General features: G+C 44.1%; 1 protein-coding gene across 4 annotated transcripts in view; it reads right to left on the bottom strand.

Moving 5' to 3' along the window:
• ddah1 (dimethylarginine dimethylaminohydrolase 1) overlaps positions 1-27,384 on the bottom strand; it is a 185,241-nt gene that overhangs the window by 20,163 nt on the left and 137,694 nt on the right. For all 4 annotated transcript variants that reach the window (XM_034179520.1, XM_034179522.1, XM_034179524.1 and 1 more), the window contains exon 4: positions 7,639-7,758. In XM_034179520.1, the coding sequence (XP_034035411.1) occupies positions 7,639-7,758 (120 nt within the window). The remainder of the gene's footprint in view (positions 1-7,638; positions 7,759-27,384) is intronic.

Raw genomic sequence — 27,384 nt, 5'->3', positions numbered from 1 at the left:
CTTTCTCTCACTGGTCTTTAGCCAACCTCTGTGCCATAAAGCTCAACTGCATCAAGGTCAAGATCAGTGTTAGAAATTTAGAAATTAAGGGAAATATTACATTACAAATATACAGCTATGGTAACCATGAAGGACCAACAGGAACCCTGAACACGAGATGGCTAACAGGGGTTTGGTCAAACAAGAAGTCAACAGCGGGCCAAGCGGAGGAGGTGATGGCTTGTCACCCAATGGTTGTGAAAGCGAATGAAGGCTGCAGCAGGTCTGCACTGCCGATTGCCTGGGATTTCCTAGCCATCAATTTCAATTTATTTAATTTATATAGTGCCAAATCACAACAAAGTTGTCTGAAGGCGCTTGCCACAAGTAAGGTCTAATCTTACCAACCCCAAGAGCAAGCACACAGGCGACAGTGGTAATGAAAAACTCCCTCTGATGATTTGAGGAAGAAACCTCAAGCAGACCAGACTCAAATGGGTGACCCTCTGCCTGGGCCATGCAAGCAACACAATTGACAAAACAATTTACAAAACAAATACACAGGAAATTTTGCCGGTGCACAGGACGGGAGGGTTGCAGAAGTAGACACCACACCCATCTCTGGATGGAGCTGCACCTCAAACAGAAAGAAAAAACAGAATCAGGCATCGTAAAGACAACAAATACAGTATAGTTTGTCAGCATTAAGGAACAAGAAAAACAGAAGAAATACTAAGGTGATTGCTAGCCACTAGCCCGAAGCTTCACTAAAAGACCCAGAATTTAGATAAAGTTGAGGCCATGGCATGCTCCATTTCCTAATAAAATGAATTTAAAAGAATAAAAAGCATAGAAACATAATATGCCAGTATGCTAGCCATACGAAAAGGAAAATAAGTGCATCTGAAGTCTGGACTTGAAAGTATCTACAGAATCTGACTGTTTTACTGATGCAGGGAGATCATTCCACAGAACAGGGGCATGAAAAGAGAAAGCTCTGTGACCCGCAGACTTAGTCCTGCACCCTCAGAACACAGAGCCTGGGCCGGTAGGCAAGGTTTAAGTAGGTCAACTAAGTAGAGAGGTGCCAGTCCATGAACAATTTGATAGATTAGTAGCAGAACCTTAAAATCTGATCTCAGCCAGTGAAGAGATGCCAAAAGGTGTAATGTGATCAAACTTTCTACCTCATGTCAAAAGTCTGGCAGCAGCATTTTGAACCAATTGGAGACCCATAATTCTGGACTGTTGTAAACCAGAAAGTAGAACATTGCAGTAGTCCAATCTAGAAGAGATAAATGCATGAATCAGGGTCTCAGCATCAGCCATAGACAGGATGGGATGAATCTTCACAATATTGTGCAGGTGGAAGAAAGCAGTCCTCGTAAAATCTTTAAAGTGGAGGTCAAAGGATCATGCAGGATCAAAAATTACCCCAAGGTTCCTCACTTTCTCAGTGTGATGTATGACACACGAGCCTAGGCTAAGGATTGGCTGGTCAAATTGATGCCGGTGTCTCACTGGACCAAGAACCATTATTTTAGTCTTATCAGAGTTTAAAAGCAGGAAATTGCAAGACATCCAGCTTTTCAATGATGCAAGGCAATCTTCTAAGGATTTTAGGGGAGGTGATGGTCTAGTGATTAAAGTCTTGGGCTTGATTTGGACTCCATTTATGTGGATGACATTACCAGCAGTTCATCATGATTATCATCATCATCACTGCCACTTGACATGAGCATGGTGGGCCAGAAGAAATTCATCCAGGCATTTAACTAGGAGGCTGCCAACTGTTTCAGAGCTTCAGCAGCTTTCCGCCTTGCGCATCTTTCCTCTTCAGCTTTCCGTCTGTTGGTCTCAAAGGTCTTGATGCCATCACAAACCACTCTCCTCCAAACCCAATCTATCTGCTGGGGCTGTAGCCCAGTCAACAATCTTGCAGTCTTTAAAGCTTCTTTTAAGGACACCCTTGTACCTGTTCTGAGAACCGCTAACACAATGTGATCAAGTAGAAAGTTGACTGAAGATAAGTTGTTGTGGGAGACATTGCACGTCCATTCTCACCACATGTCCATACAATCTCAGTCTGTTTTGGTGTAACATAGCCTCGATATTTGTCAGGCAAGCTTGGTCAAGAACTGCAGCATTGGTGACATTATCATACTATTTCACATTCATGACTGCCTGAAGATATCTTTGGTGGAATTTGTCAAGATGTTTCACTTGATAACAATAGGTAGTCCAGGTTTCAGACCCATACAAAAGTGTTGGTATAATGATGGCTTGACAGACTCGTATTTTGGTCTCCAACTCAAGATCGGTGTTTCAAAGACACGCTTGCATAACTTGCCCAAAGCTGCTGCGGCAGAGCTGATCCTGTTGTTTATCTCACAATCAAGGGAAACATCACTTGCCACATAGGTACCAAGACACTTAAAGTGTGAAACTACCTTGAGAATGGGCAGGTAGTCTAGTTTCTTGCAGTGCTGCAACATCAATATCCAGTCTCTTCAATTCGTCTCCAACCAAAGCTGCATGTCATTCAGGGCGAAGGTACTCACATTCCAGGAGGTGAGCTTCATGAGATGAGTACAGTTAGCATGAGGTGGATGAGTTTCTCCTGGTCTCTGTAGATTTTTCGCTGCTGCCAAGGGGGCGCGGCACATCTGTTTTAACCCCATACACAGTAGCATGATCCAAGAAAGAATGTCGGAACATTTCATAGGACAGTGTGTGCATGGTTTTACTGACTTGGGCACACAAACCAAGGCCACTTGGCAACTCCAGAACCTTGATTCCATGGCAGAACATAAGTTGAGACGACAGAGATGCTGGAGAGTTGCAGAGTGGTAGATGGCTGTTTGCTCAATAAGAGCTCATCCGCCCTTTCCAAATATTGTTTTTAGTTCTGCCGGGTGTCTACCCACCCTAAACCATACTGTTTGGAAGACAAACATGTGAGTTAAGTCAGTTTAGTCGCCGGCCACTTGACCATGAACAGGTAGTACCGGATTACATGTTTACCGATAACTGTCAAAATTGACTGACCTAACGATACCATGGTAACATGTATAATTGGGTATCATCAGCATAGCAATGAAAGGTAATCCCAAAGTGTCGCAAAATGCTCCCAAGTGGAAACTATAAAAGGGAGAAAAGCAGGGGGCCTAAGACGGACTCCTGTGGAACCCCAAATTTCATGTCACCAAGGTTAGAGGTAGTGTTATTATACAAAACATAGTGAAAAAGTCAGGTATGATGTCAACCATGCAAGGGCATTCCCAATAATCCCAAAATGATTCTCCAGCCTATCGAGTAGAATATGATGATCCACGGTATCAAACACAGCACTAAGATCTAACAGCACCAGAACCGCAGTGGTGTCCGAATCCATTGCAAGCAGAAGATCATTCACCACTTTAGTGAGAGCTGTCTCTGTGGAATGATATTTTCTAAAAGCAGACTGCAGTGGCTCAAAAAGATTATTCTCAGTAAGGTGGTCCATGAGCTGCCGTGAAACCACCTTTTCCAGAATTTTAGAGCAAAATGACAGATTTGATATCGGTCTACAGTTTTTCAGTAGACTAGGGTTAAGATTAGATTTCTTAAGTAATGGGTTTAATCACTGCAGATCTGAACATTTAGGAACAGATCCAGAGGGTTAAAGAGAGATAATAATTTCCAGCAAGAGTGGGCCACAGACCCTTAAACACTTTTGTTGGAATAGGATTAAATAAGAGGTAGTGCTTTTTGTACAGGTTACAAGATATGTCAGCACACCTACTGAGATACTATCAAATTCTATAATGGCACCCACCTCGATAGCAGGTGTAGTGGCCTGGGTTAAGGCATGCTGGGTATGCTTAACCTAATGTCGTCTATTTTCTTCTCGAAGCAATCCAAGAAATCTTGTGCTGTAAAAGGAGAGTGGTGGCTGTCCATGAATAAGTGTTGCCACCGTGTCAAACAAGAACTTTGAGTTATGCTTATTTTTGTTGATCAAATCAGAGTAATAGGTCCGCTTTGTAGCCAATAATGCATGCTTACAGTCTAAGATAGTATCATGCCCACACAAGGTGGAATACTTCTAATTTTGAATGATGCCATTGCCGTTCTAGACCTCTCGCCTTATGCTTGAGGTCACACAGGTAATCACTGAACCAAGGTGACTGTGATTTTGGGGAGTGCGGTTTTAACACAGGTGGAGCAATCATGTCAAGTGCAGTTTTGAGCACTGAGTTTAAACTATCCACAAGTCTGTCTACTGATTGGGTATTAGCTTACGGACATGGCTCTCTGAGAGAGCCACCCTCTCTGCCAGCATCACGCAGGACTAATGTAAAGTTTACAGCAGTGTACTTTGTGCACCAGAAAGTTCAAGAGTGCAGCAAAGCTAGCATGAGCTAACTGCTCACGAAAATGCTAATCTAACCACTCCTACGACTCAGACAGGAATAGAATAATGAGGTACAATTCACAGCAGTTACACTGAAAAACTAACAGAAGTATTAGACTGGTAGTAACAGTAATAAAAGAAATGATTTATAAAAAGATCAGACCAGACTAAGGATCTGTCAAGGACCGTGTCTCTGTCGTGTGCAACAACATTCCCACTTTAAACAAACCATGCACAGGCATCTCTAGATCGACCTTGAATGTAGATATTCTATCTATTCGATCAAGAGACCTTACTTACAGCAGGATTGCCACGACTAAACTGTATTTGACTTTTCTGATTTATAAAACTGAGCTTAATTTTTCATTGAGATCTGCTGAAAACCCTTTGTACCAATCCTGCAAACAAACAAGCAAACAGATTAGGGGAAAAAAAGGCAGGGAATATAATTAAAATAGATTAATTAGTGCAACACACAGAAAACTGTATTTCTGGAGGAAAGTTGCCGATCAAAGAGTAATAACATCGAAGCTGTTTATCACTAGAACAAAAGGAATTTCTGTTTATGATGCATGGCTACATCATGAAGAACAGGATGTGGTCTCCTTGTCCGTAAAATGTGCAATATTGCTTTTTAAGGTTAAGTTTTACAGCTAAAGTGCAATTTACAAGGGAAAAATTCAAAGCATTTAAGAGCTATGGTTCAAAGCAGCATCACAGACCAGAGGGGAAAATTATATTTATTAGCACTTAAACACTCGCGAATGAAGCCACTGCAAATTATTACAGCTGTATTTATGAAAATAAGTTAATTTAATTATTCTTCACATCATAGCCATGTGACTTGCTTCTACCATAATTTGTTTCTGTTCAGGCATTGGGAGTGGGTGATTGGCTGAGTGGAGGGAGATAGGCTTGTTGCTTCTATTTCAGCTACAAGGGTTCAGCCGCTCCCCCATTCAAGTCAGGACTCTTCACAAATCACTACTAATTTTACTTTTGCGTTTTAGTTAAATGATTACTTAAACACTCCATTCTTTCTTTAATTTCTTATCTCTTCAAGCCCAATGTAACAAAACCGGGGGCTTGTCCGGGAGTTGAACCGGGGCCTTGTCACACACGAAGGGAGAATCATACCACATATTCCAAAGACATAACACTTCAAATTTTCTTATCTTTCTTGAGAAGGGGAAAAAATAGAAAATCAAGGCTGCTCTTCTCACTGTGGCACTTGTCCAAGCAAAATGGTCCAAAACATCTACAGGATTTATTCCACAACAGTGGCTGAGGTCAGTTAATATTCAGAGTGGGAAGTGGGCAGCAGCCTGCCATCAGTCACAGCTGCTGAAACTAAATATTTACTGGAAGGTAATAAAACCCCTCTGTGCAGCAATATCCTCAACTAATTCACAAAATCCCTCAAACCTGACCACAGCCAATGCTTTGCAGCATGATGACCACCACCAGCAACAATCTGTGTTTCAGCCCCTCTTTTGAATATTTATTAGTCATTGCACAAATGTTTGACTGGAAGCCCTTAAAACTTTGCCAGACCGCTTTTCACTGATTAACAACAGAAGCAGGTCAAAAAAGAAAAATTGACTTTAAAGTATTTGTTCTTGAAGTGCAGTTATTGACTGTCCCTGCTCCCTGACACACATCATGTTAAAATAATGCTTTGACACATGGAGGACAGGTTGTAAAGTGTCCACTGGGAGAAGATGAGTTGGAATGGGAAGTAGGATGATCACACACACAATATAGAATGCACCCAAAAACAGATTCACATTTCTTTTTCATCCCCCCCGGCCCCAACCAGTATTATCTGGAGAATATATATTGGCTTGCCACATATATATTTACAAGTTGGTCTCCAGTGCTTTTACATCGTCGATTACATGCAGCTCACAGCCTGCCTTGGCATCACGTTTCTGCTCGGAGCGCAGGGAAAAATATCATGTGCATACGGGGGGGGGAAAAAGGTCAGGCAGCAGTGTCCGATATGATGAGATTGCACTGTTTTGCTCAAGAGTCATTTGGTATTGGTAATTCACACAGTGTGTGAGTGTCCAACAGTCAAACAGTCACTGCCATAAGGCCTGCATCCATATCCAAAACAAACACTTTGCATTCATTAAAACAACAGTCATAAGATCTCAGTGCACCCACAAAGGGAACATTAACTCAATAGAAACCCACAGTTGTTAAAAGTCCCTTAAAACGGGAGCTAATTGCTGGAAGGAAGGCTGACGTAAGGCATCATTAGAAAGCAAGCAGTCTGTCATTAAGTCTCACTCTCAGCCGCTCCCTGCTACAGCAACTAATTACCAAAGCGATCAATTGGGCAGGAATGATGCAGAAGCTGAGCTGCTGCTATATAAAATTAATTCTATAACCACACACACACACACACACACACACGTTCAACTTCTTCAGTTCTCGTATACACTCCAGCCATATAAACAACACTACCTCATTAGGACAGACTGCTTGACCGTCTGGTTTTAATTGGCTCTGAGACACACTGGAAGACTTTCACTTGTAACCCCCTGTCAGCCAGCAGGTGGCGATATCACACTAGAAGGCAATTAGTGGAGAAGCCCTACCAGAAAAGACCTGTCAAGACCAAAAATTGTACAGTATGTGCTTGCACCAGCAATTTATGCAATTAAAAACTCAGTGAGCACACGAGGGTACATACGCTGTCAAAACACAGTCAAGATCGCTGCAATCCGTCAAAAACTCTCCCCTGCTGACTGCTGGGAATTTTAGCTATGATTCCACCAGGGTGGGCTGAGATTTATGACTCTCATTGTGAAAACGACCAGCCTGTCTCTGATGTGACATAAAAAGCCTCTACGTGTGAATTTGTTTTGCAGTCTTTTATGCAGTCATGTGATCAGGCTACTTCATCGGACAGACAACAGACTTGGAACCAAAGCTGTTGCGTGCACGAGGAGCGATCTCCACTGATCATTTGAGAATATGAAGTGGGATTAAGGTGACAGTAATAGGAGTCTGCTCTGAATCAACATGTGTGATGTCCTGTCGTGTGGCATCACGCTCGCCGAATATTTTGCAGAGAAGAGAAAAAAAAGGGCGGTATTGTTCTTTCAACAGGTTCAAGCCAAGACCCAGCCGAGGAATGAAAAAGAATCTGCTGCGTCAATGCACTAATTCAGTGGTTTATGTGAGTGCAGCTGGAGAAGGCGTAGCGGCGGGATGATGTTTTTCTACACAACACATGAACCCGAGCAGCTTACTTTGAGAGCTTTCTGAGCGATCTCGCTGGAGCCGATGACAATAAGGCCGGGTCCCCCCATGCTGCAGAAGCTTTTCAGGTGAAGCCCTTCTGTAACAGGAACAGTCGACACTGCATAGTCCTGCAAGAAGTAATCCACCATAAGTAGAAGCAAAAACACTCATGGGTTTTTAATTTTCATGGACAGATGGGACACAACTACAAAAGTGTGATCGCCTGCATTCTATGTATCTGACATTTGTTTCACTATTCCATGTGTGCATCATCCAACTATGCCGCCTGCATCTGCATAACCGACATCCCTTTCTGCTTTCCATGTAGCATGTGACAGATGTAACAATGGGAGCAATCGACAATAATGAGGTAAACAATAACGAAAACAAAACTAGCAGAAAATTTTGAAGAGAACTTGTGTTTGACCACAATCATATCATTATGTGGTTCTACAGTGGTGTGATATATGTCAGAAGAGTTAGTGAGACTATATATATGCGTGTGTGTGTGTGTGTGTGTGTGTGTGAGATCAAAAATACAAACTATGCTCAAGTGCAAATAAATCCACACATTTTTAATCTGGTTGAGACATGATGGAGATATGTTCTGGAGAGAAGGGGGAATGAAAGTAGTAGGAGCAAAATTGAGTACATGTGTGTGAATGAGAAAGAGCATGGTGGAATAGCATGGGTACAAGGAGCAGAGGTGGTGAAGGTCGATGAGTTTAAATACTTGAGGTCATCTTCCCAAAATAATGAGAGAGTGGTAGAAAGGTGAGGAAGAGAGTGCAGGCAGGGTGGAGTGGGTGGAGAAAGGCGGCAGAGATGACTTGTGACAGAAGGATATCAGCAAAACTGAAAGGGAAAGTGTACAAGACAGTAGTGAGACCAGGTATGTTTTCTACAGCTTAGAGATGGTGGCACTAACAAAAAGACAGGAGAGAGCTGGAGGTGGCAGGGCTGAAGATGGTGCATTTTTCTTTGTGAGTGACAAGGATGGACAGGTTTAGAAATGAACATATCAAAGGGACAGCTCAGGTTGGACGGTTTGGAGATAAAATCAGAGAAGAGACATGTGCAGAGGAGGGACCCAGGGTATATAGGCAGAAGGACACTGAGGATGGAGCCAGCAGGCAGGTGGAAAAGAGGGAGGCCAAAGAGGAGGTTTATGGATGTGATTGGTGTGACAGAGGAAGATACAGAGGACAGGGTGAGATTGAAACGGTTGATCTGCTGTGGCAAACCCTAATGGGAGCAGCTGAAAGAAGATGAAGCAAATCATAACACGATTTAAACACTGTCATAATTGGCCAATTCTTTTTACTGTAAATTACTGTTTGAGCAATTTCCCATTTTTACTGCACATTTGTGCAAAGGCTAAGAGGGTGCTGGAGAAATGTTGTTGGGGTGGATATGACATGAAGACCAATTTTCATTCATTCTGAAGTAGCTGAAATTATTAAAAACAGGACAAAATGTAGAACAACTGTGTTAACTGACAATGGTTTTCTGAAGTGTTCCTGAGCCAACGCAGTAACATCCTTTACACAATGATGTTCGGTTTTAATGCAGTGCCGCCTGAGGGATCGAAGGTCACAGGCATTCAATGTTTTTGGCCTTGCCGCTTATGTGTAAAACGTTCACCAGATTCTCAGAATCTTCTGATTATATTGTGGACTGTAGATGATGGAATCCTTAAATTCCTTGCAATTTAAATGTTGAGAAACATTGTTCTTAAACTGCTGGACTATTTTTTCACGCAGTTGTTCACAAAGTGGTGATGCTCACCCCAACTTTGCTTGTGAATGGCTGAGCCTTTTGGGGATGCTGTTTCCAATTAGGTGTTCTTTGAGAATTCATCAACTTTCCCCAGTCTTTTGTTGCCCCGTCCCAACTTTTTTGAAACGTGTTGCAGGCATCCATTTCAAAATGAGCAAATATTTGCACAAAAACAACAAAGTTTATCAGTTTAACATTAATATCTTGTCTTTGTGGTGTATTTAACTGAATATAGATTGAATAGGATTTGCAAATCATTGTATTCTGTTTTTATTTACATTTTACATAACGTCCCAACTTCATTGGAATTGGGGTTGTATGAGGTCCCAAAGTTCTTTCAAGCCAAGTTTAAAACAACCTCTGTATGCAATTGCCCATTGTTAATCCTGACTGATTGCTTTACACTGTACATCCATCACATGCAAACCTGCACGCTGTAAAGTCTGCGCTGCGATTTGGGACACAACACCTCACTAAAACATCACTTCACACCTGGATGTTTATGATCTAATTAACTGGACAATAATAAAAAAAAGAATTATTCACTTTAATATTTTCACAGGCTCGGTTTTGTACAAATAAATATATCCTATGTGTTTTGAAAATGACAAAAAGCAGACTTGGATCACACTGAGATTTCTAAACCTGGAAATGATACTGAACTGTATTTTGATATGAGACATAAATCTATTTTTCCAAGTCTTTTCCATCCTGAAATATGTTAATACGTACATTCATAAAATTCTGGGTTGTGCCCAAGGAACTAACTTTTCCAGCTGATGTCCATGTGTTTTCTTAATAACCAAATATGTTTTGCATGAGTTTTACAGCTATTAGCTTAATAATAATAATAAAAAAGAATTCCACATGAATCGTGTATTTATATGCGTTTTTGATTATTTTCCCTAATTTCAAATGAATATTTGTCCTGCATCATAACTTCAATAAAAGTGTCTCATTTCACTGTGGTGTCTCATATTACTGAATTCCAGAATGTCTTTGGTAGTTCATTGCTTAAAAAAACAAAAAACAAAACAAATGTATCCGATCCTTTTGTTTTTCTCCAGCCTTTATTTGGCACTAGTTTAGAAAATACTGAAGCACAACAGGGAATTATGTAATCTTAACATTATTCATTCCTGCTCCTTGAACAGGAAGGTTTGTTGAGGTGCACATACATTTAGAAGTAAAATCCACATTTTTCTGCTTACTGAGTTAAATCTATAAGAGGATCAGGAGAAAAGGTGCTGCTTTTCAATCAGCTGATTTACTGCCATAGTGACCTCAAAAGACCCTTTTGACATGACTCGAACTATTCAGGTCCTTTTGTGATGTCCAAGTGATGTCATGCGTTCCATTGGTACAAATTAGAATTCAACACTTCTTAGAAGAGAACAAAGTACTATTGACAGCACAACCTGCTGTGACCTCTGCAAGGAACACAGAGTAATGACTTTCCCATCTGTCTGCAACTGTGCGATGCCAAACAAACCTGGCAACAAAATGACTTAATTTGGCAATGAGAGGAAAAAACAAGTGATAGCGGACTCAATCTGACAAAAGGTGGAAACAACAACAGTAGATGCTGGAGAGATTTTCTCTCATGTTGTTTGGCAGTGATGGATCATTAAAGCCCATCTTATCAAAGATTAAAAAGAAAATACAGACGGAAACCCATCAACTTCATTAAAACTCTAGAGGCACTGACCAACCTGTGAACCTGTGGTTCTCTCTTTTGTCAAGTTCTTACACAGCAAATCCAGAACTGATACAAATACATCCACAGCATTAGTTTTTTCCCCTGTACTGTTATGTCATAATGGTAAATATCCATTCATTTGGAAATCAATTTCAGCACATTTGTGGCAGTTTTTTCAACACTACAGTGCTAAGCAGTCAGAGCTTTCAACACAAAGCGTCAGAATCTGACATACGGTGGGTAAAATAAGTTTTGTGTTATATGGCTGGGGGGGGGGCCTGGCTGCCGGTTTGTTTGTCTGTTTGTTTTCCTCCCAGGTGGCGTGCATTTGGGACTGAGTGGCTGTGTTGCTGAGGCTGTCAGGACCTCACCCTGATCACCTGCGACTCGTCAGGACTCACAGCTGAGGTGCATCTGGATGGATTGGAGCATGTTGGCATTTAAGACTGGAGTGCACAGTGTGTATTTGCCAGAGACTCGACCTTGTGACCAGACGGGTGAGATCGTCGTCTTGGGAGCCATCTCATCAGCAGCGGATGCTGAGAAACGTCCAGGTTTGATGCACAGTCTGTGAAAGAGGAGGGGGTGAGGTCTCACGCTCATCAGCACACTTCCTGAGGTACGTTAGATTTTGTGACTAACAGTTATACAGTCAGTAAATGTGGTGTCCCTCACACCTTATTGTATTGAGCTGTTTGTTAGTCATGTATCAGCTTCCACTGCGGTGGAGTTTTGTGAACGGGATGTTCCATGCCTGCAGGTTGGAAGCTGATCAGTAATCAAGCCAGGAAGTGTTTGCTGTTTGTACACCTTTAAGTGTTCTGTGTGTAGAGTGTGGACTCACATAATGGTTCCTTCTTTCACAGACTCGGTTGTTGCGGCCACCTGGGGGGTGTCGGCGGGGTCCTTGGGTCCGAAACAGCTTCTGGCTCCGGACCGTTAGCGCTGCTGGGAGCGCACCACGCCAGACCGCATCTTTCTGTATTATCACTGTTATGTATTAAATTCAGTTAGCCTTTGTACCGTGCTCTGCTTATTTCATACTGGGTCCTTCAAACGCTGGTCGGTTCTCCGAGCTGCGTCCGACACATAACAGTAGTCTCTGGCCAAACATCACGGACCCAGCGGTAGCAGAGACGGTAACGCGCCGGGAAGGCGGCAGCAGACGTTCAGTGGTTATCCGGATCAGTTGCGGGGCTCTCCGCCCGGAAGGTGCGTGTTTGAGACCCATTACTGGATATTAATTTGTGCTCTCTTGCAGCTGTGTTCCTGTGTTGTGCCTCATCCGTGGATCGTGGTGGAGTGTGACTGGCGACGGCTTCGCGTCACACTCCGACCGGATGGGAGGTGTAAACGGGAGCTGCAAGAGTGCATTTGTAATGGGTTCACGCGCACGGCGGAGCTCTGTTAGCACGGGTCGCTGGGCTTCCTGTGTTACAGTCGTAGCCCCGTTTCCCCGGATAAAGGTAACTACTGCGTCTGTTGTATCAGCTCCGGCGTTATTTAGTTGAGCACATTTTGGTTGTGTGTTGCACTCAGCTGCGCACACAAAAGCAGCTCGTTTGTTTTTTTTCTGTCGCCCAAGGGGTTTTTTCATTTTTAGCACTCTGGTTCCCCCTTGTGGTGACTGAATCACGGTACCGTCAAGCTCTGGAGTAGGAACAGGTGTGTTCCATTTGGTTGAGCTTGACGGTATAACTCACTGATTTGTTTTGTGTTAGTTCATTTTGTGTGGGTGTTTTTTGAGTTGGTTTTTGTGTGGGTTTTTCTTTTTTGTTGTCCACTATTTGTCTGGGGGTGTGACCCTGTAGCCTTTGCTAACCAAGAACAAAAAAAAAAAAAAAAAAACGGGGACCCAAACAACTGTGTGTTGGTCTGTTTTTTTTTTTTGTTTTGTTTCACATCCCCAGGGTTAGATGGAGCGGTCCCCTGGGGGGTGATGGGGTGGTATTTGGGTTGTTTTTTCTCTTTGTTTTTTTTGTTGTGCCCTCTCTTCTCCTCTGACTCCAGCCGGGTGTGCCGTAGTGTCGGCATTGCTGGAGGGGTGCAGTTAGGTTGTGCTGGGCGTTTCCCAGGTGGCCTCTGCACCCGGGAGGGGAGGGGGGGGGGGTTTGGGGTTTTTTTTGTTTTCCCTCCCCCAGTTTCCGCCCTCAGGGTTTGACTGTGGTGTCCTCTGGGGGGGAAAAGGCGTTGGGTCCATCTAGCCGTGGACGGCCGGGGCTGGGTCCATTGGTCGTGAGGGGAGGCGTCTCCTGGGGTTGACGAGTGGTCCTCTGGGGGGCGCTGGTAGTCCCCGTGGGTGACGGTGGATCCCAGAGGGACCTCGGCCGTGGTTATACTCCTGGAGCTGGCGGGTGGCCCTCTGGGGGGTGTTGGTCCCTGCGTGTCGTTTGGGGGGGAGGAGGGGGGTATTTTGGCATTTTTGTTTGTGAGTTTACATGTGGGTTGTTTTTCTTTTCTCCCCTTCCCTGGGGTTTGATGGGACGGTCCCCTGGGGCGGGGGGGGGGGGTGTTTTGGTTGTTTTGTGTTATGACTAATCACACGTGTTTGGTTAAAGGCTGACCGCACAGGTGTAGGAACTCCTGGCCACACCTGTGCTGAGACTGTCAAACAAGGGCAAAGATGCAGCCAGTTCAACCAGTCTGTTGGAGGACGAACGCAGACGCGGTTTCCAGCCATGGTCCCTGGAGGGGGGTGTTTCTCCTGGGCCAGGTGTGTGTGGTCGCCGGGAGGCTTCCCGTGAGGGTGGGGTACTGTTATATGGCTGGGGGGGGGCCTGGCTGCCGGTTTGTTTGTCTGTTTGTTTTCCTCCCAGGTGGCGTGCATTTGGGACTGAGTGGCTGTGTTGCTGAGGCTGTCAGGACCTCACCCTGATCACCTGCGACTCGTCAGGACTCACAGCTGAGGTGCATCTGGATGGATTGGAGCATGTTGGCATTTAAGACTGGAGTGCACAGTGTGTATTTGCCAGAGACTCGACCTTGTGACCAGACGGGTGAGATCGTCGTCTTGGGAGCCATCTCATCAGCAGCGGATGCTGAGAAACGTCCAGGTTTGATGCACAGTCTGTGAAAGAGGAGGGGGTGAGGTCTCACGCTCGTCAGCACACTTCCTGAGGTACGTTAGATTTTGTGACTAACAGTTATACAGTCAGTAAATGTGGTGTCCCTCACACCTTATTGTATTGAGCTGTTTGTTAGTCATGTATCAGCTTCCACTGCGGTGGAGTTTTGTGAACGGGATGTTCCATGCCTGCAGGTTGGAAGCTGATCAGTAATCAAGCCAGGAAGTGTTTGCTGTTTGTACACCTTTAAGTGTTCTGTGTGTAGAGTGTGGACTCACATAATGGTTCCTTCTTTCACAGACTCGGTTGTTGCGGCCACCTGGGGGGTGTCGGCGGGGTCCTTGGGTCCGAAACAGCTTCTGGCTCCGGACCGTTAGCGCTGCTGGGAGCGCACCACGCCAGACCGCATCTTTCTGTATTATCACTGTTATGTATTAAATTCAGTTAGCCTTTGTACCGTGCTCTGCTTATTTCATACTGGGTCCTTCAAACGCTGGTCGGTTCTCCGAGCTGCGTCCGACACATAACATTTTGAACATGTCACATAATAATATAATAATAATAATAATTTATTAATTTATATAGCGCCAAATCACGGGTAATCGCCTCAAGGCGCTTCACAAGCATTTAAAAGCAGAATAAAATGAAATAAGATTAAAATGTTGTATGGCTGGGGGGCCTGGCTGCCTTTTTGTTTCTGTCTTTTGTTTTTCCTTCCAGGTGGCTTGCATTTGGGACTGAGTGGCTGTGTTGCTGAGGTTATCAGGACCTCACCCTGATCACCTGCGGCTTGTCAGGACTCACAGCTGAGGTGCATCTATATGGATTGGAACATGGTGGCATTTAAGACTGGAGTATACAGTGTGTATTTGCCAGAGACTCGACCTTGTGACCAGACGGGTGAGATCGTCGTCTCGGGAGCCATCTCATCATCAGTGGATGCAGAGAACGTCCAGGGTTTGATGCACGGTCTGTGAAAGAGGAGGGGGTGAGGTCTCACGCTCGTCAGCACACTTCCTGAGGTACGTTAGAGTTTGTGACTAACATTTATACAGTCAGTAAATGTGGTGTCCCTCACACCTTTTTATATTGAGCTGTATGTTAGTCATGTATCGGCTTCCACTGCAGTGGAGTTTTGTGAACTGGATGTTCCATGCCTGCAGGTTGGGAAGCTGATTAGTAATCAAGCCAGGAAGTGTTTGCTGTTTGTACACCTTTAAGTGTTCTCTCTGTGTGTAGAGTGTGGACTCACATAATGGTTCCTTCTTTCACAGACTCGGTTTGTTGCGGCCACCTGGGGGGTGTCGGCGGGGTCCTTGGGTCCGAACAGCTTCTGGCTCCGGACCGTTAGCGCTGCTGGGAGCGCACCACGCCAGACCGCACTTTCTTTTGTTATTTTTTTATATCACTGTTATGTATTAAATTCAGTTAGCCTTTGTACCGTGCTCTGCTTATTTCATACTGGGTCCTTCAAACGCTGGTCGGTTCTCCGAGCTGCGTCCGACACATAACAGTAGTCTCTGGCCAAACATCACGGACCCAGCGGTAGCAGAGACGGTAACGCGCCGGGAAGGCGGCAGCAGACGTTCAGAAGTTATCCGGATCAGTTGCGGGTGCTCTCCGCCCGGATGGTGCGTGTTTGAGAACCCATTACTGAATACTGATTCGTGCTCTCTTGCAGCCGTGTTCCTGTGTGTGCCTTATCCGTGGGTCGTGGTGGAGTGTGACTGGCGACAGCTTCGCGTTGCACTTCGACCGGATAAGAGGTTTGAACAGGAGCTGCTGGAGTGAGTCTGTAATGGGTGAACGCGCACGGCGGAGCTCTGTGGCACGGGTCGCGGTGCTTCCTGTGTTACAGTCGTAGGCCCGTTTCCCCGGGTAATGATAGCTACTGCGTCTGTTGTGTCAGCTCCGGTGTTATTTAGTTGAATCACATTTTTGGTTGTGTGCTGCTCACAGAAAGGCAGCATGAGTTTGTTTTCTCAGTTACCAAAGGGGGTTTTTCATTTTTAGCACTTTGGCTCCCTCTTTTGGTGACTGAGTCACATTACCGTCAAGCTCTTAAGTTGGAACAGGTGTGTTCCATTTGTTGGAGCTTGACGGTATAAATCACTTATTTGTTTTGTGTTAGTTCATTTTGTGTGGGTGTTTTTTGAGTTGGTTTTTGTGTGGGATTTTATTTTTTGTTTTTCACTATTTAGTGTCTGGGGTCGTGACCCTGCAGTTCTGCCAAAAAAAAAAAAAAAAAAAGGACCCGAGCAACCTTATGTCAGTCTGTTAGTCTTTCTTTTTATTTTTTTTTTTTCAGTTTCACCTCCCAGGGTTTGATGGGACGGTCCCCTGGGGGGTCATGGGGGGGGGTATTTGGGTTGTTGTTGTTTTGTTTTTTGATATGCCCTCTCTTCTCCTCTGACTCCAGCCGTGTGAGCCATAGTGTCGGCGTTGCTGGAGTGGTGCAGTTAGGTTGTGCTGGGCGTTTCCCAGGTAACCTCTGCACCTGGGAGGGGAGGGGGGGGTTTGGGGTATTTTCTTTTTGTTCCCTCTCTTCTCCTCTGGCTCCAGCCGTGTGAGCCGTAGTGTCGGCGTTGCTGGCGTGGTGCAGTGTGGTTATGCTGGGCGTTTCCCAGGTAACCTCTGCACCTGGGGGGGGGGGGTGTTTTCCCCCCAGTTTCCGCCCTCAGGGTTTGACTGTGGTGTCCTCTGGGGGGGAAAGGGCTGTGGGTCTATCTAGCCATAGACAGCCGGGGCTGGGTCCGTTGGTCGTGAGGGGAGGCGTCTCCTGGGGTTGACGAGTGGTCCTCTGGGAGGCGCTGGGAGTCCCCGTGGGTGACGTTGGATCCCAGAGGGACCTCGGCTGTGGTTATTACTCCTGGAGCTGGTGGGAAGTCCTCTGGGGGGTGTTGGTCCCTACATGTCGTTGGGGGGGGTGTGTTAGCGCTTTTATTTGTAAGCTTAAGTTTGGGGTTTTCTTTTCTCCTCATCCGGGGTTTGATAGGACGGTCCCCTGGGGAGGGGGGGGGGGGGTGGTTTGGTTGTTTGTGTTTCTTTTTTGTTTTATGACTAATGACCGCACATGGTTGGATAAAGGCTGACCGCACAGGTTTAAGAACTCCTGGCCACACCTGTGCTAAGTGACTGACTGAAACAAAGGCAAGGATGCAGCCAGAGGAGAGGACATCAACCATTCTGTTGGAAGACGAATGCAGATGCGGTTTCCAGCCATGGTCCCTGGAGGGGGGTGTTTCTCCTGGGCAGGTTTGTGTGGTCGCCGGGAGGCTTCCCGTGAGGGGTGGGGTACTGTTGTATGGCTGGGGGGCCTGGCTGCCTTTTTGTTTCTGTCTTTTGTTTTTCCTTCCAGGTGGCTTGCATTTGGGACTGAGTGGCTGTGTTGCTGAGGTTATCAGGACCTCACCCTGATCACCTGCGGCTCGTCAGGACTCACAGCTGAGGTGCATCTATATGGATTGGAACATGGTGGCATTTAAGACTGGAGTATACAGTGTGTATTTGCCAGAGACTCGACCTTGTGACCAGACGGGTGAGATCGTCGTCTCGGGAGCCATCTCATCATCAGTGGATGCAGAGAACGTCCAGGGTTTGATGCACGGTCTGTGAAAGAGGAGGGGGTGAGGTCTCACGCTCGTCAGCACACTTCCTGAGGTACGTTAGATTTTGTGACTAACATTTATACAGTCAGTAAATGTGGTGTCCCTCACACCTTTTTATATTGAGCTGTATGTTAGTCATGTATCGGCTTCCGCTGCAGTGGAGTTTTGTGAACTGGATGTTCCATGCCTGCAGGTTGGGAAGCTGATTAGTAATCAAGCCAGGAAGTGTTTGCTGTTTGTACACCTTTAAGTGTTCTCTCTGTGTGTAGAGTGTGGACTCACATAATGGTTCCTTCTTTCACAGACTTGGTTTGTTGCGGCCACCTGGGGGGTGTCGGCGGGGTCCTTGGGTCCGAACAGCTTCTGGCTCCGGACCGTTAGCGCTGCTGGGAGCGCACCACGCCAGACCACACTTTCTTTTGTTATTTTTTGTATCACTGTTATGTATTAAATTCAGTTAGCCTTTGTACCGTGCTCTGCTTATTTCATATTGGGTCCTTCAAACGCTGGTCGGTTCTCCGAGCTGCGTCCGACACATAACATAAAATACAATAAAAAATTTAACCATAAAAAATTAAAAGAAGTAAAATAAATAAAATGTATAAAAAAACGACACACAATAAAATACTAATGATAAAACAGGGAGAAGAGATGTGTCTTCAACCTGGCTTTAAAAGTCTCCACAGAGTCCGACTGTCGTATTTGTGCAGGCAGATCATTCCACAGAGCTGGAGTGCAGTGATAAAAAGCTCTGTAACCCGCTGACCTTTTCTTCACCCTCGGGACACACAATAGTCCTGCACCCTGTGAATGCAGAGCCCTTGCCGGCACATAGGACTCAACCAGGCCGGCCAGGTAGGGGGGCGCCAGTCCGAGAACAATTTTATAGGCCAATAGTAATACCTTAAAATCCGATCTCAAGGAGACCGGAAGCCAGTGAAGGGATTCCAGAACCGGCGTAATATGATCAAACCTTCTGCTTCGCGTCAGATGTCTGGCAGCAGCATTTTGAACCAGCTGAAGACCCCTGATGCTGGACTGTGGTAAACCAGAAAACAAAGCATTACAATAGTCCAATCTAGAAGAGACAAACACATGAATCAGAGTCTCAGCATCAGCCATAGACAGGATGGGACAAATCTTTGCTATATTTCAAATGAAAGAAAGCAGTCCTCGCAATGTCCCTAATGTGGAGGTCAAAGGACAACGTAGGATCAAAAATTACCCCAAGGTTCCTCACTTTGTCAGTATGATGTATAACACATGAACCTAGGCATAGCGCCAGCTGATCAAATTGATGCCGATGTCTTGCTGGACCAAGAACCATCATTTCAGTCTTATCAGAGTTCAAAAGTAGAAAGTTGCTAAACATCCAACTTCTCACTGCTGCGAGACAGTCCTGTAAAGATTTTATGTGGACAGGATTTCCAGCAGCTATCGGCATATACAACTGAGTATCATCAGCATAGCAATGAAAAGCAACCCCAAAATGCCGCAAAATGTTCCCAAGGGGTGCCATATACAGGGAAAAAAGCAGGGGACCCAGAACAGATCCATGCAGAACCCCGAACTTCATGCCCTTAAAGTCAGAGGTAGTGTCGTTGCACAAAACACAGTGGGAACGATCAGACAAATAAGACGTCAGCCACGCAAGAGCAGTTCCAGTAATCCCGAAACAGTTTTCTAGCCTATCAAGTAGAATATGATGATCAACTGTGTCAAACGCAGCACTGAGATCCAACAACACCAATACTGTAGTAGTATCCGAGTCCATTGCTCGCAGAAGATCATTAACTACTTTAATAAGTGCTGTTTCTGTGGAGTGATGTCTTCTAAAAGCAGATTGCAGTGGCTCAAAAAGGTCATTCTCAGTAAGATAGTCCACAAGCTGCCGTGAAACCACCTTTTCCAGAATTTTAGAGCAGAATGATAGATTTGATATCAGCCTATAATTTTTCAATACACCAGGATCAAGATTAGATTTCTTGAGTAGTGGTTTAACCACGGCAGATTTAAAACAATTTGGAACAGATCCAGAGTTTAAAGAAAGGTTAACCATTTCCAGCACAGTCGGCCCAAGAATGGGCCAAAGATACTTAAACAATTTTGTTGGTATAGGATCAAATAAACAGGCTGTGCTTCTAGTAGACATCACGAGTTTCGTCAGCACACCTTGTGAGATACTGTTAAATTCCGTGAATCTAGGTAGCACCTCAGTAGTAGTCCCCAGCTCAGTAGCTGGATACAATGACTGGACCAAAGTATGCTGAGATGTGCTCAACCTAATATCTTCTATTTTCTTTTCGAAATAGTCCAGAAAGTCCTGTGCTGAAAAAGAATGGCCAACAGGTGGTTGTCCATGAATAAGAAATGCCACCGTATCAAACAAAAACTTTGAGTTATGCTTGTTTTTGTTTATCAATTCAGAGTAATAAGCCTGCTTCGTAGCCAATAAAGCATGCTTATAATCTAAAATAGCTTCACGCCACGCAAGGTGGAACACCTCTAGTTTGGAACTACACCATTTCCGTTCCAACCCTCTAGCCTTCTGCCTAAGGTCACGCAAATAACTGTTAAACCAAGGTGTCTGTGCCTTGGGAAGGCATGGCCTTAATAGAGGAGGCGCAATCTTATCAAGTGTGGTTTTTAGCACTAAATTCAGGCTATCCGCAAGACTGTCTACCGACTGAAAATTCATCAAGCTTGAAGTTAAGATTTCTGGTAGTCTTGCTTCGAGTTCAGTCAAAGTTGAAGGTTTAATTCGTCGCCGCAACGATAGGCAAGGTTGTTGCTCCACTAAACGCGGCAGCATAATTGTAAACCTAATAAGCTAATGGTCAGAGACCGCTGATGCAAGAGGCAGGATGTCGATATTTGTGACAGCAAGGCCACGTGCAAGAACCAAATCCAGAGTATTACCACTGATATGCGTTGAACCATGAATGAACTGCCGAAATCCTAGTGCATCCATGATTTCCATAAATGATTTACCAAGGGGATCAGAGGGCTTATTTATATGAATGTTAAAGTCACCAATAATCAAAATGTTGTCTACACTAGTTGAAAGACTAGAAATGAACGCGCCAAATTCATCTAAAAAAATCAGAATATGGGCCAGGAGGCCTATAGACAGTGACAATATAACATAGCTGATTTCCAGTTTTATGACCTTGACAGTACTTAGCATCATGGGCATAACGGAGAAACAGATGCTCAAATGAATTATATTTATGTCCCCCAACAGTTAATAAAGTAAACCTGGATTTATAAATAAAAGCAACACCCCCGCCTTTCCTCACATCACGTGAAACTTGACTAAAAGTGTACACTGGTGGGCAGGCCTCATTCAGAGGAAGGACAGCTGTGGATTTAAGCCAGGTTTCACATAATCCAAGCATATCCAGACGATGATCCACAATTAAGTCATTAACCAGCAATGACTTCAGAGACAATGATCTGATGTTAATGAGACCCAAACTAAGGATCTCGGTGGGATCAGCAGATTTTAATGAAGTCATGCGAAAGTTCAGCTCCTCAGCAGCCAGTGACGCAGCGGGTGTCAGCGGCCAGAGGAGCTCAGGTGAAACACCGCGTCTGCGAGCCCGCAGACGACAGCACCGGCGTAAAAACTCCGCAGCCCGGCGAGAGGCAGCAGGAAGCTGCGGCAAAAACGGGCATAGCTTTAACGGAGCCAATCCGGTCATCGGAGGGGACAGTCCAGGAACAACAGGACGAATCCAGCAGCCTCTCCCACGCCCAAAAATATTGTCCATCCCACAGGAGGCAAGGATCAGACCCTCTAGTGAAGGCTGCCAGGTAGAACTTAAATTTCACCAACGCACCGCTCCGCTTTCCGCGCCTTCTCAAGTGCCTCCTTCGGAGAGGAGCGCAAGGAAAATGGAGGAGGTGCAGCGGGACCTCCGCGAGCACAGGTGGCAGAGAAGGGCAGGGCCCTCCCAGCCCGGACCCAGACGACAGCAGCGGCTCATAAAGAGCATTAATGTCCAAGAGAGACTGACGATTATAGACAAGCAAGGCAGAGATGTCCCGACAGAACACACAGAGCAAAAACACAGCAACAAATAAAAAACTTGACGAGCGGTAAAGACAGGGCTGACGGCATGCCAAACACACAGGCCCCATCTTGCCACCCCCTTTCCACCTCAGTAGGATGGTCACCATTTTATCTATGAAAAAGTTTGGGCACCCCGATCATTTTCGTGATTTTCCTTAATAAATCATTGATGTCTGGATCAGAAATTTCAGTTAAATATATCATATAGCAGACAAACACACTGATATTTGAGAAGTGAAATGAAGTTTCTACTAATTACAGAATGTGTGCAACAATTATTTAAACAAAATTAGGCAGGTGCATATTTGAGCACCCTTGTCATGTTATTAATTTGAATACATTTAGCACTAATTATTGGAACGCAAAACCGGTTTGGTAAGCTCACTGACCCTTGACTTCCTTACACAGGTGAATCCAATAATGAGAAAGGGTATTTAAGGTGGCCACTTACAAATGTTTCTCCTCTTTGCATCTCTTGTAATGAGTGGCAACATGGGAGCCTCTAAACAACTTTCAAATGACCTGAAAACAAAGACTGTTCAACATCATGGTTTAGGGGAAGGATACAAAAAGCTATCTCAGATTTCAAGTGTCAGTTTTCACTGTGAGGAACATAGTGAGGAAATAGAAGACTGCAGGCACAGTACTAGTTAAGGCCCAAAGTGGCGGACCAAGAAAAATCTCAGATAAGCTGAAGCGAAGGATGGTGAGCACAGTCATAGTCAACCCAGAGACCTGCTCCAAAGACCTACAATATGAGCTTGCTGCAGATAGTGTCTCTGTGCATCGTTCAACTATACAGCGCACTTTGCACAAGGAAATGCTGGATGAGAGTAATGCAGAGGAAGCCTTTTCTGCATACACACCACAAACACAGTCACTTGACATATGCTAAAGCACATTTGGACAAGCCAGCTTAATTTTGGAATAAGGTGCTGTGGACTGATGAAACTAAAATTGAGTTATTTGGACAAAACAAGGGGCGGTATGCATGGCTGAAAAAGAACACAGCATTCCATGAAAAAACGCTTGCTACCTAGAGTAAAATTTGGAAAAAAAACCTAAACACTGCTCAAAATCTACTAAGGCATTCATGCAGAAAAAGAAGTACAACATTCTGGAATGGCCATCTCAGTCCCCAGACCTGAATATTATTGAAAATCTGTGGTGTGATTTTAATCGGGCTGTCCACGCTTCAAAACCAACATACCTGAGATGTTTTGTAAAGAAGAATGGTTCAAAATACCTGCAACCAAAATCCAGACTCTCATTAGAAGCTATAGGAAGCGTTTAGAGCAGGGGTGGGCAACTTGTTCCAGAAAGGGCCAAGAGGGTGCAGGTTTTCTTTGCAGCCACTGATTAATATCACTTTGAGCAGGTGGAATCAGTTAATCAGTGAAATCACCTGGTGGCGTCAGTGGCTGAAAAGAAAACCTGCACCCTCTTGGACCTTTGTGGAACAAGTTGTCCACCCCTGGTTTAGAGGCTGTTATTTCTGCAAAAGGAGGATCTACTATACACCGATGTATTTTTTCTGTTGGGGTGCCCAAATTTATGCACCTGCTTAATTTTGTTTAAAGAATTATTGCACACTTTCTGTAAATCCTTTAAACTTCATTTCACTTCTCAAATATCAATCAATCAATCAATCAATTTTTTTTATATAGCGCCAAATCACAACAAACAGTTGCCCCAAGGCGCTTTATATTGTAAGGCAAGGCCATACAATAATTATGTAAAACCCCAACGGTCAAAACGACCCCCTGTGAGCAAGCACTTGGCTACAGTGGGAAGGAAAAACTCCCTTTTAACAGGAAGAAACCTCCAGCAGAACCAGGCTCAGGGAGGGGCAGTCTTCTGCTGGGACTGGTTGGGGCTGAGGGAGAGAACCAGGAAAAAGACATGCTGTGGAGGGGAGCAGAGATCGATCACTAATGATTAAATGCAGAGTGGTGCATACAGAGCAAAAAGAGAAGAAACAGTGCATCATGGGAACCCCCCAGCAGTCTACGTCTATAGCAGCATAACTAAGGGATGGTTTAGGGTCACCTGATCCAGCCCTAACTATAAGCTTTAGCAAAAAGGAAAGTTTTAAGCCTAATCTTAAAAGTAGAGAGGGTGTCTGTCTCCCTGATCTGAATTGGGAGCTGGTTCCACAGGAGAGGAGCCTGAAAGCCGAAGGCTCTGCCTCCCATTCTACTCTTACAAACCCTAGGAACTACAAGTAAGCCTGCAGTCTGAGAGCGAAGCGCTCTATTGGGGTGATATGGTACTACGAGGTCCCTAAGATAAGATGGGATCTGATTATTCAAAACCTTATAAGTAAGAAGAAGAATTTTAAATTCTATTCTAGAATTAACAGGAAGCCAATGAAGAGAGGCCAATATGGGTGAGATATGCTCTCTCCTTCTAGTCCCCGTCAGTACTCTAGCTGCAGCATTTTGAATTAACTGAAGGCTTTTTAGGGAACTTTTAGGACAACCTGATAATAATGAATTACAATAGTCCAGCCTAGAGGAAATAAATGCATGAATTAGTTTTTCAGCATCACTCTGAGACAAGACCTTTCTGATTTTAGAGATATTGCGTAAATGCAAAAAAGCAGTCCTACATATTTGTTTAATATGCGCTTTGAATGACATATCCTGATCAAAAATGACTCCAAGATTTCTCACAGTATTACTAGAGGTCAGGGTAATGCCATCCAGAGTAAGGATCTGGTTAGACACCATGTTTCTAAGATTTGTGGGGCCAAGTACAATAACTTCAGTTTTATCTGAGTTTAAAAGCAGGAAATTAGAGGTCATCCATGTCTTTATGTCTGTAAGACAATCCTGCAGTTTAGCTAATTGGTGTGTGTCCTCTGGCTTCATGATAGATAAAGCTGGGTATCATCTGCGTAACAATGAAAATTTAAGCAATACCGTCTAATAATACTGCCTAAGGGAAGCATGTATAAAGTGAATAAAATTGGTCCTAGCACAGAACCTTGTGGAACTCCATAATGAACTTTAGTCTGTGAAGAAGATTCCCCATTTACATGAACAAATTGTAATCTATTAGACAAATATGATTCAAACCACCGCAGCGCAGTGCCTTTAATACCTATGGCATGCTCTAATCTCTGTAATAAAATTTTATGGTCAACAGTATCAAAAGCAGCACTGAGGTCTAACAGAACAAGCACAGAGATGAGTCCACTGTCCGAGGCCATAAGAAGATCATTTGTAACCTTCACTAATGCTGTTCTGTACTATGATGAATTCTAAAACCTGACTGAAACTCTTCAAATAGACCATTCCTCTGCAGATGATCAGTTAGCTGTTTTACAACTACCCTTTCAAGAATTTTTGAGAGAAAAGGAAGGTTGGAGATTGGCCTATAATTAGCTAAGATAGCTGGGTCAAGTGATGGCTTTTTAAGTAATGGTTTAATTACTGCCACCTTAAAAGCCTGTGGTACATAGCCAACTAACAAAGATAGATTGATCATATTTAAGATCGAAGCATTAAATAATGGTAGGGCTTCCTTGAGCAGCCTGGTAGGAATGGGGTCTAATAAACATGTTGATGGTTTGGATGAAGTAACTAATGAAAATAACTCAGACAGAACAATCGGAGAGAAAGAGTCTAACCAAATACCGGCATCACTGAAAGCAGCCAAAGATAACGATACGTCCTTGGGATGGTTATGAGTAATTTTTTCTCTAATAGTTAAAATTTTGTTAGCAAAGAAAGTCATGAAGTCATTACTAGTTAAAGTTAATGGAATACTCAGCTCAATAGAGCTCTGACTCTTTGTCAGCCTGGCTACTGTGCTGAAAAGAAACCTGGAGTTGTTCTTATTTTCTTCAATTAGTGATGAGTAGAAAGATGTCCTAGCTTTACGGAGGGCTTTTTTATAGAGCAACAGACTCTTTTTCCAGGCTAAGTGAAGATCTTCTAAATTAGTGAGACGCCATTTCCTCTCCAACTTACGGGTTATCTGCTTTAAGCTACGAGTTTGTGAGTTATACCACGGAGTCAGACACTTCTGATTTAAAGCTCTCTTTTTCAGAGGAGCTACAGCATCCAAAGTTGTCTTCAATGAGGATGTAAAACTATTGACGAGATACTCTATCTCCCTTACAGAGTTTAGGTAGCTACTCTGCACTGTGTTGGTATATGACATTAGAGAACATAAAGAAGGAATCATATCCTTAAACCTAGTTACAGCGCTTTCTGAAAGACTTCTAGTGTAATGAAACTTATTCCCCACTGCTGGGTAGTCCATCAGAGTAAATGTAAATGTTATTAAGAAATGATCAGACAGAAGGGAGTTTTCAGGGAATACTGTTAAGTCTTCTATTTCCATACCATAAGTCAGAACAAGATCTAAGATATGATTAAAGTGGTGGGTGGACTCATTTACTTTTTGAGCAAAGCCAATAGAGTCTAATAATAGATTAAATGCAGTGTTGAGGCTGTCATTCTCAGCATCTGTGTGGATGTTAAAATCGCCCACTATAATTATCTTATCTGAGCTAAGCACTAAGTCAGACAAAAGGTCTGAAAATTCACAGAGAAACTCACAGTAACGACCAGGTGGACGATAGATAATAAATAAAACTGGTTTTTGGGACTTCCAATTTGGATGGACAAGACTAAGAGACAAGCTTTCAAATGAATTAAAGCTCTGTCTGGGTTTTTGATTAATTAATAAGCTGGAATGGAAGATTGCTGCTAATCCTCCGCCCCGGCCCGTGCTACGAGCATTCTGACAGTTAGTGTGACTCGGGGGTGTTGACTCATTTAAACTAACATATTCATCCTGCTGTAACCAGGTTTCTGTTAGGCAGAATAAATCAATATGTTGATCAATTATTATATCATTTACCAACAGGGACTTAGAAGAGAGAGACCTAATGTTTAATAGACCACATTTAACTGTTTTAGTCTGTGGTGCAGTTGAAGGTGCTATATTATTTTTTCTTTTTGAATTTTTATGCTTAAATAGATTTTTGCTGGTTATTGGTGGTCTGGGAGCAGGCACCGTCTCTACGGGGATGGGGTAATGAGGGGATGGCAGGGGGAGAGAAGCTGCAGAGAGGTGTGTAAGACTACAACTCTGCTTCCTGGTCCCAACCCTGGATAGTCACAGTTTGGAGGATTTAAGAAAATTGGCCAGATTTCTAGAAATGAGAGCTGCTCCATCCAAAGTGGGATGGATGCCGTCTCTCCTAACAAGACCAGGTTTTCCCCAGAAGCTTTGCCAATTATCTATGAAGCCCACCTCATTTTTTGGACACCACTCAGACAGCCAGCAATTCAAGGAGAACATGCGGCTAAACATGTCACTCCCGGTCCGATTGGGGAGGGGCCCAGAGAAAACTACAGAGTCCGACATTGTTTTTGCAAAGTTACACACCGATTTAATGTTAATTTTAGTGACCTCCGATTGGCGTAACCGGGTGTCATTACTGCCGACGTGAATTACAATCTTACCAAATTTACGCTTAGCCTTAGCCAGCAGTTTCAAATTTCCTTCAA

This window comes from Thalassophryne amazonica, chromosome 10 (genome assembly GCF_902500255.1).
Source record: "Thalassophryne amazonica chromosome 10, fThaAma1.1, whole genome shotgun sequence".
Classification (NCBI taxonomy): Eukaryota; Metazoa; Chordata; class Actinopteri; order Batrachoidiformes; family Batrachoididae; genus Thalassophryne; species Thalassophryne amazonica.
This window is presented reverse-complemented; position numbering and strand designations above follow the sequence as displayed.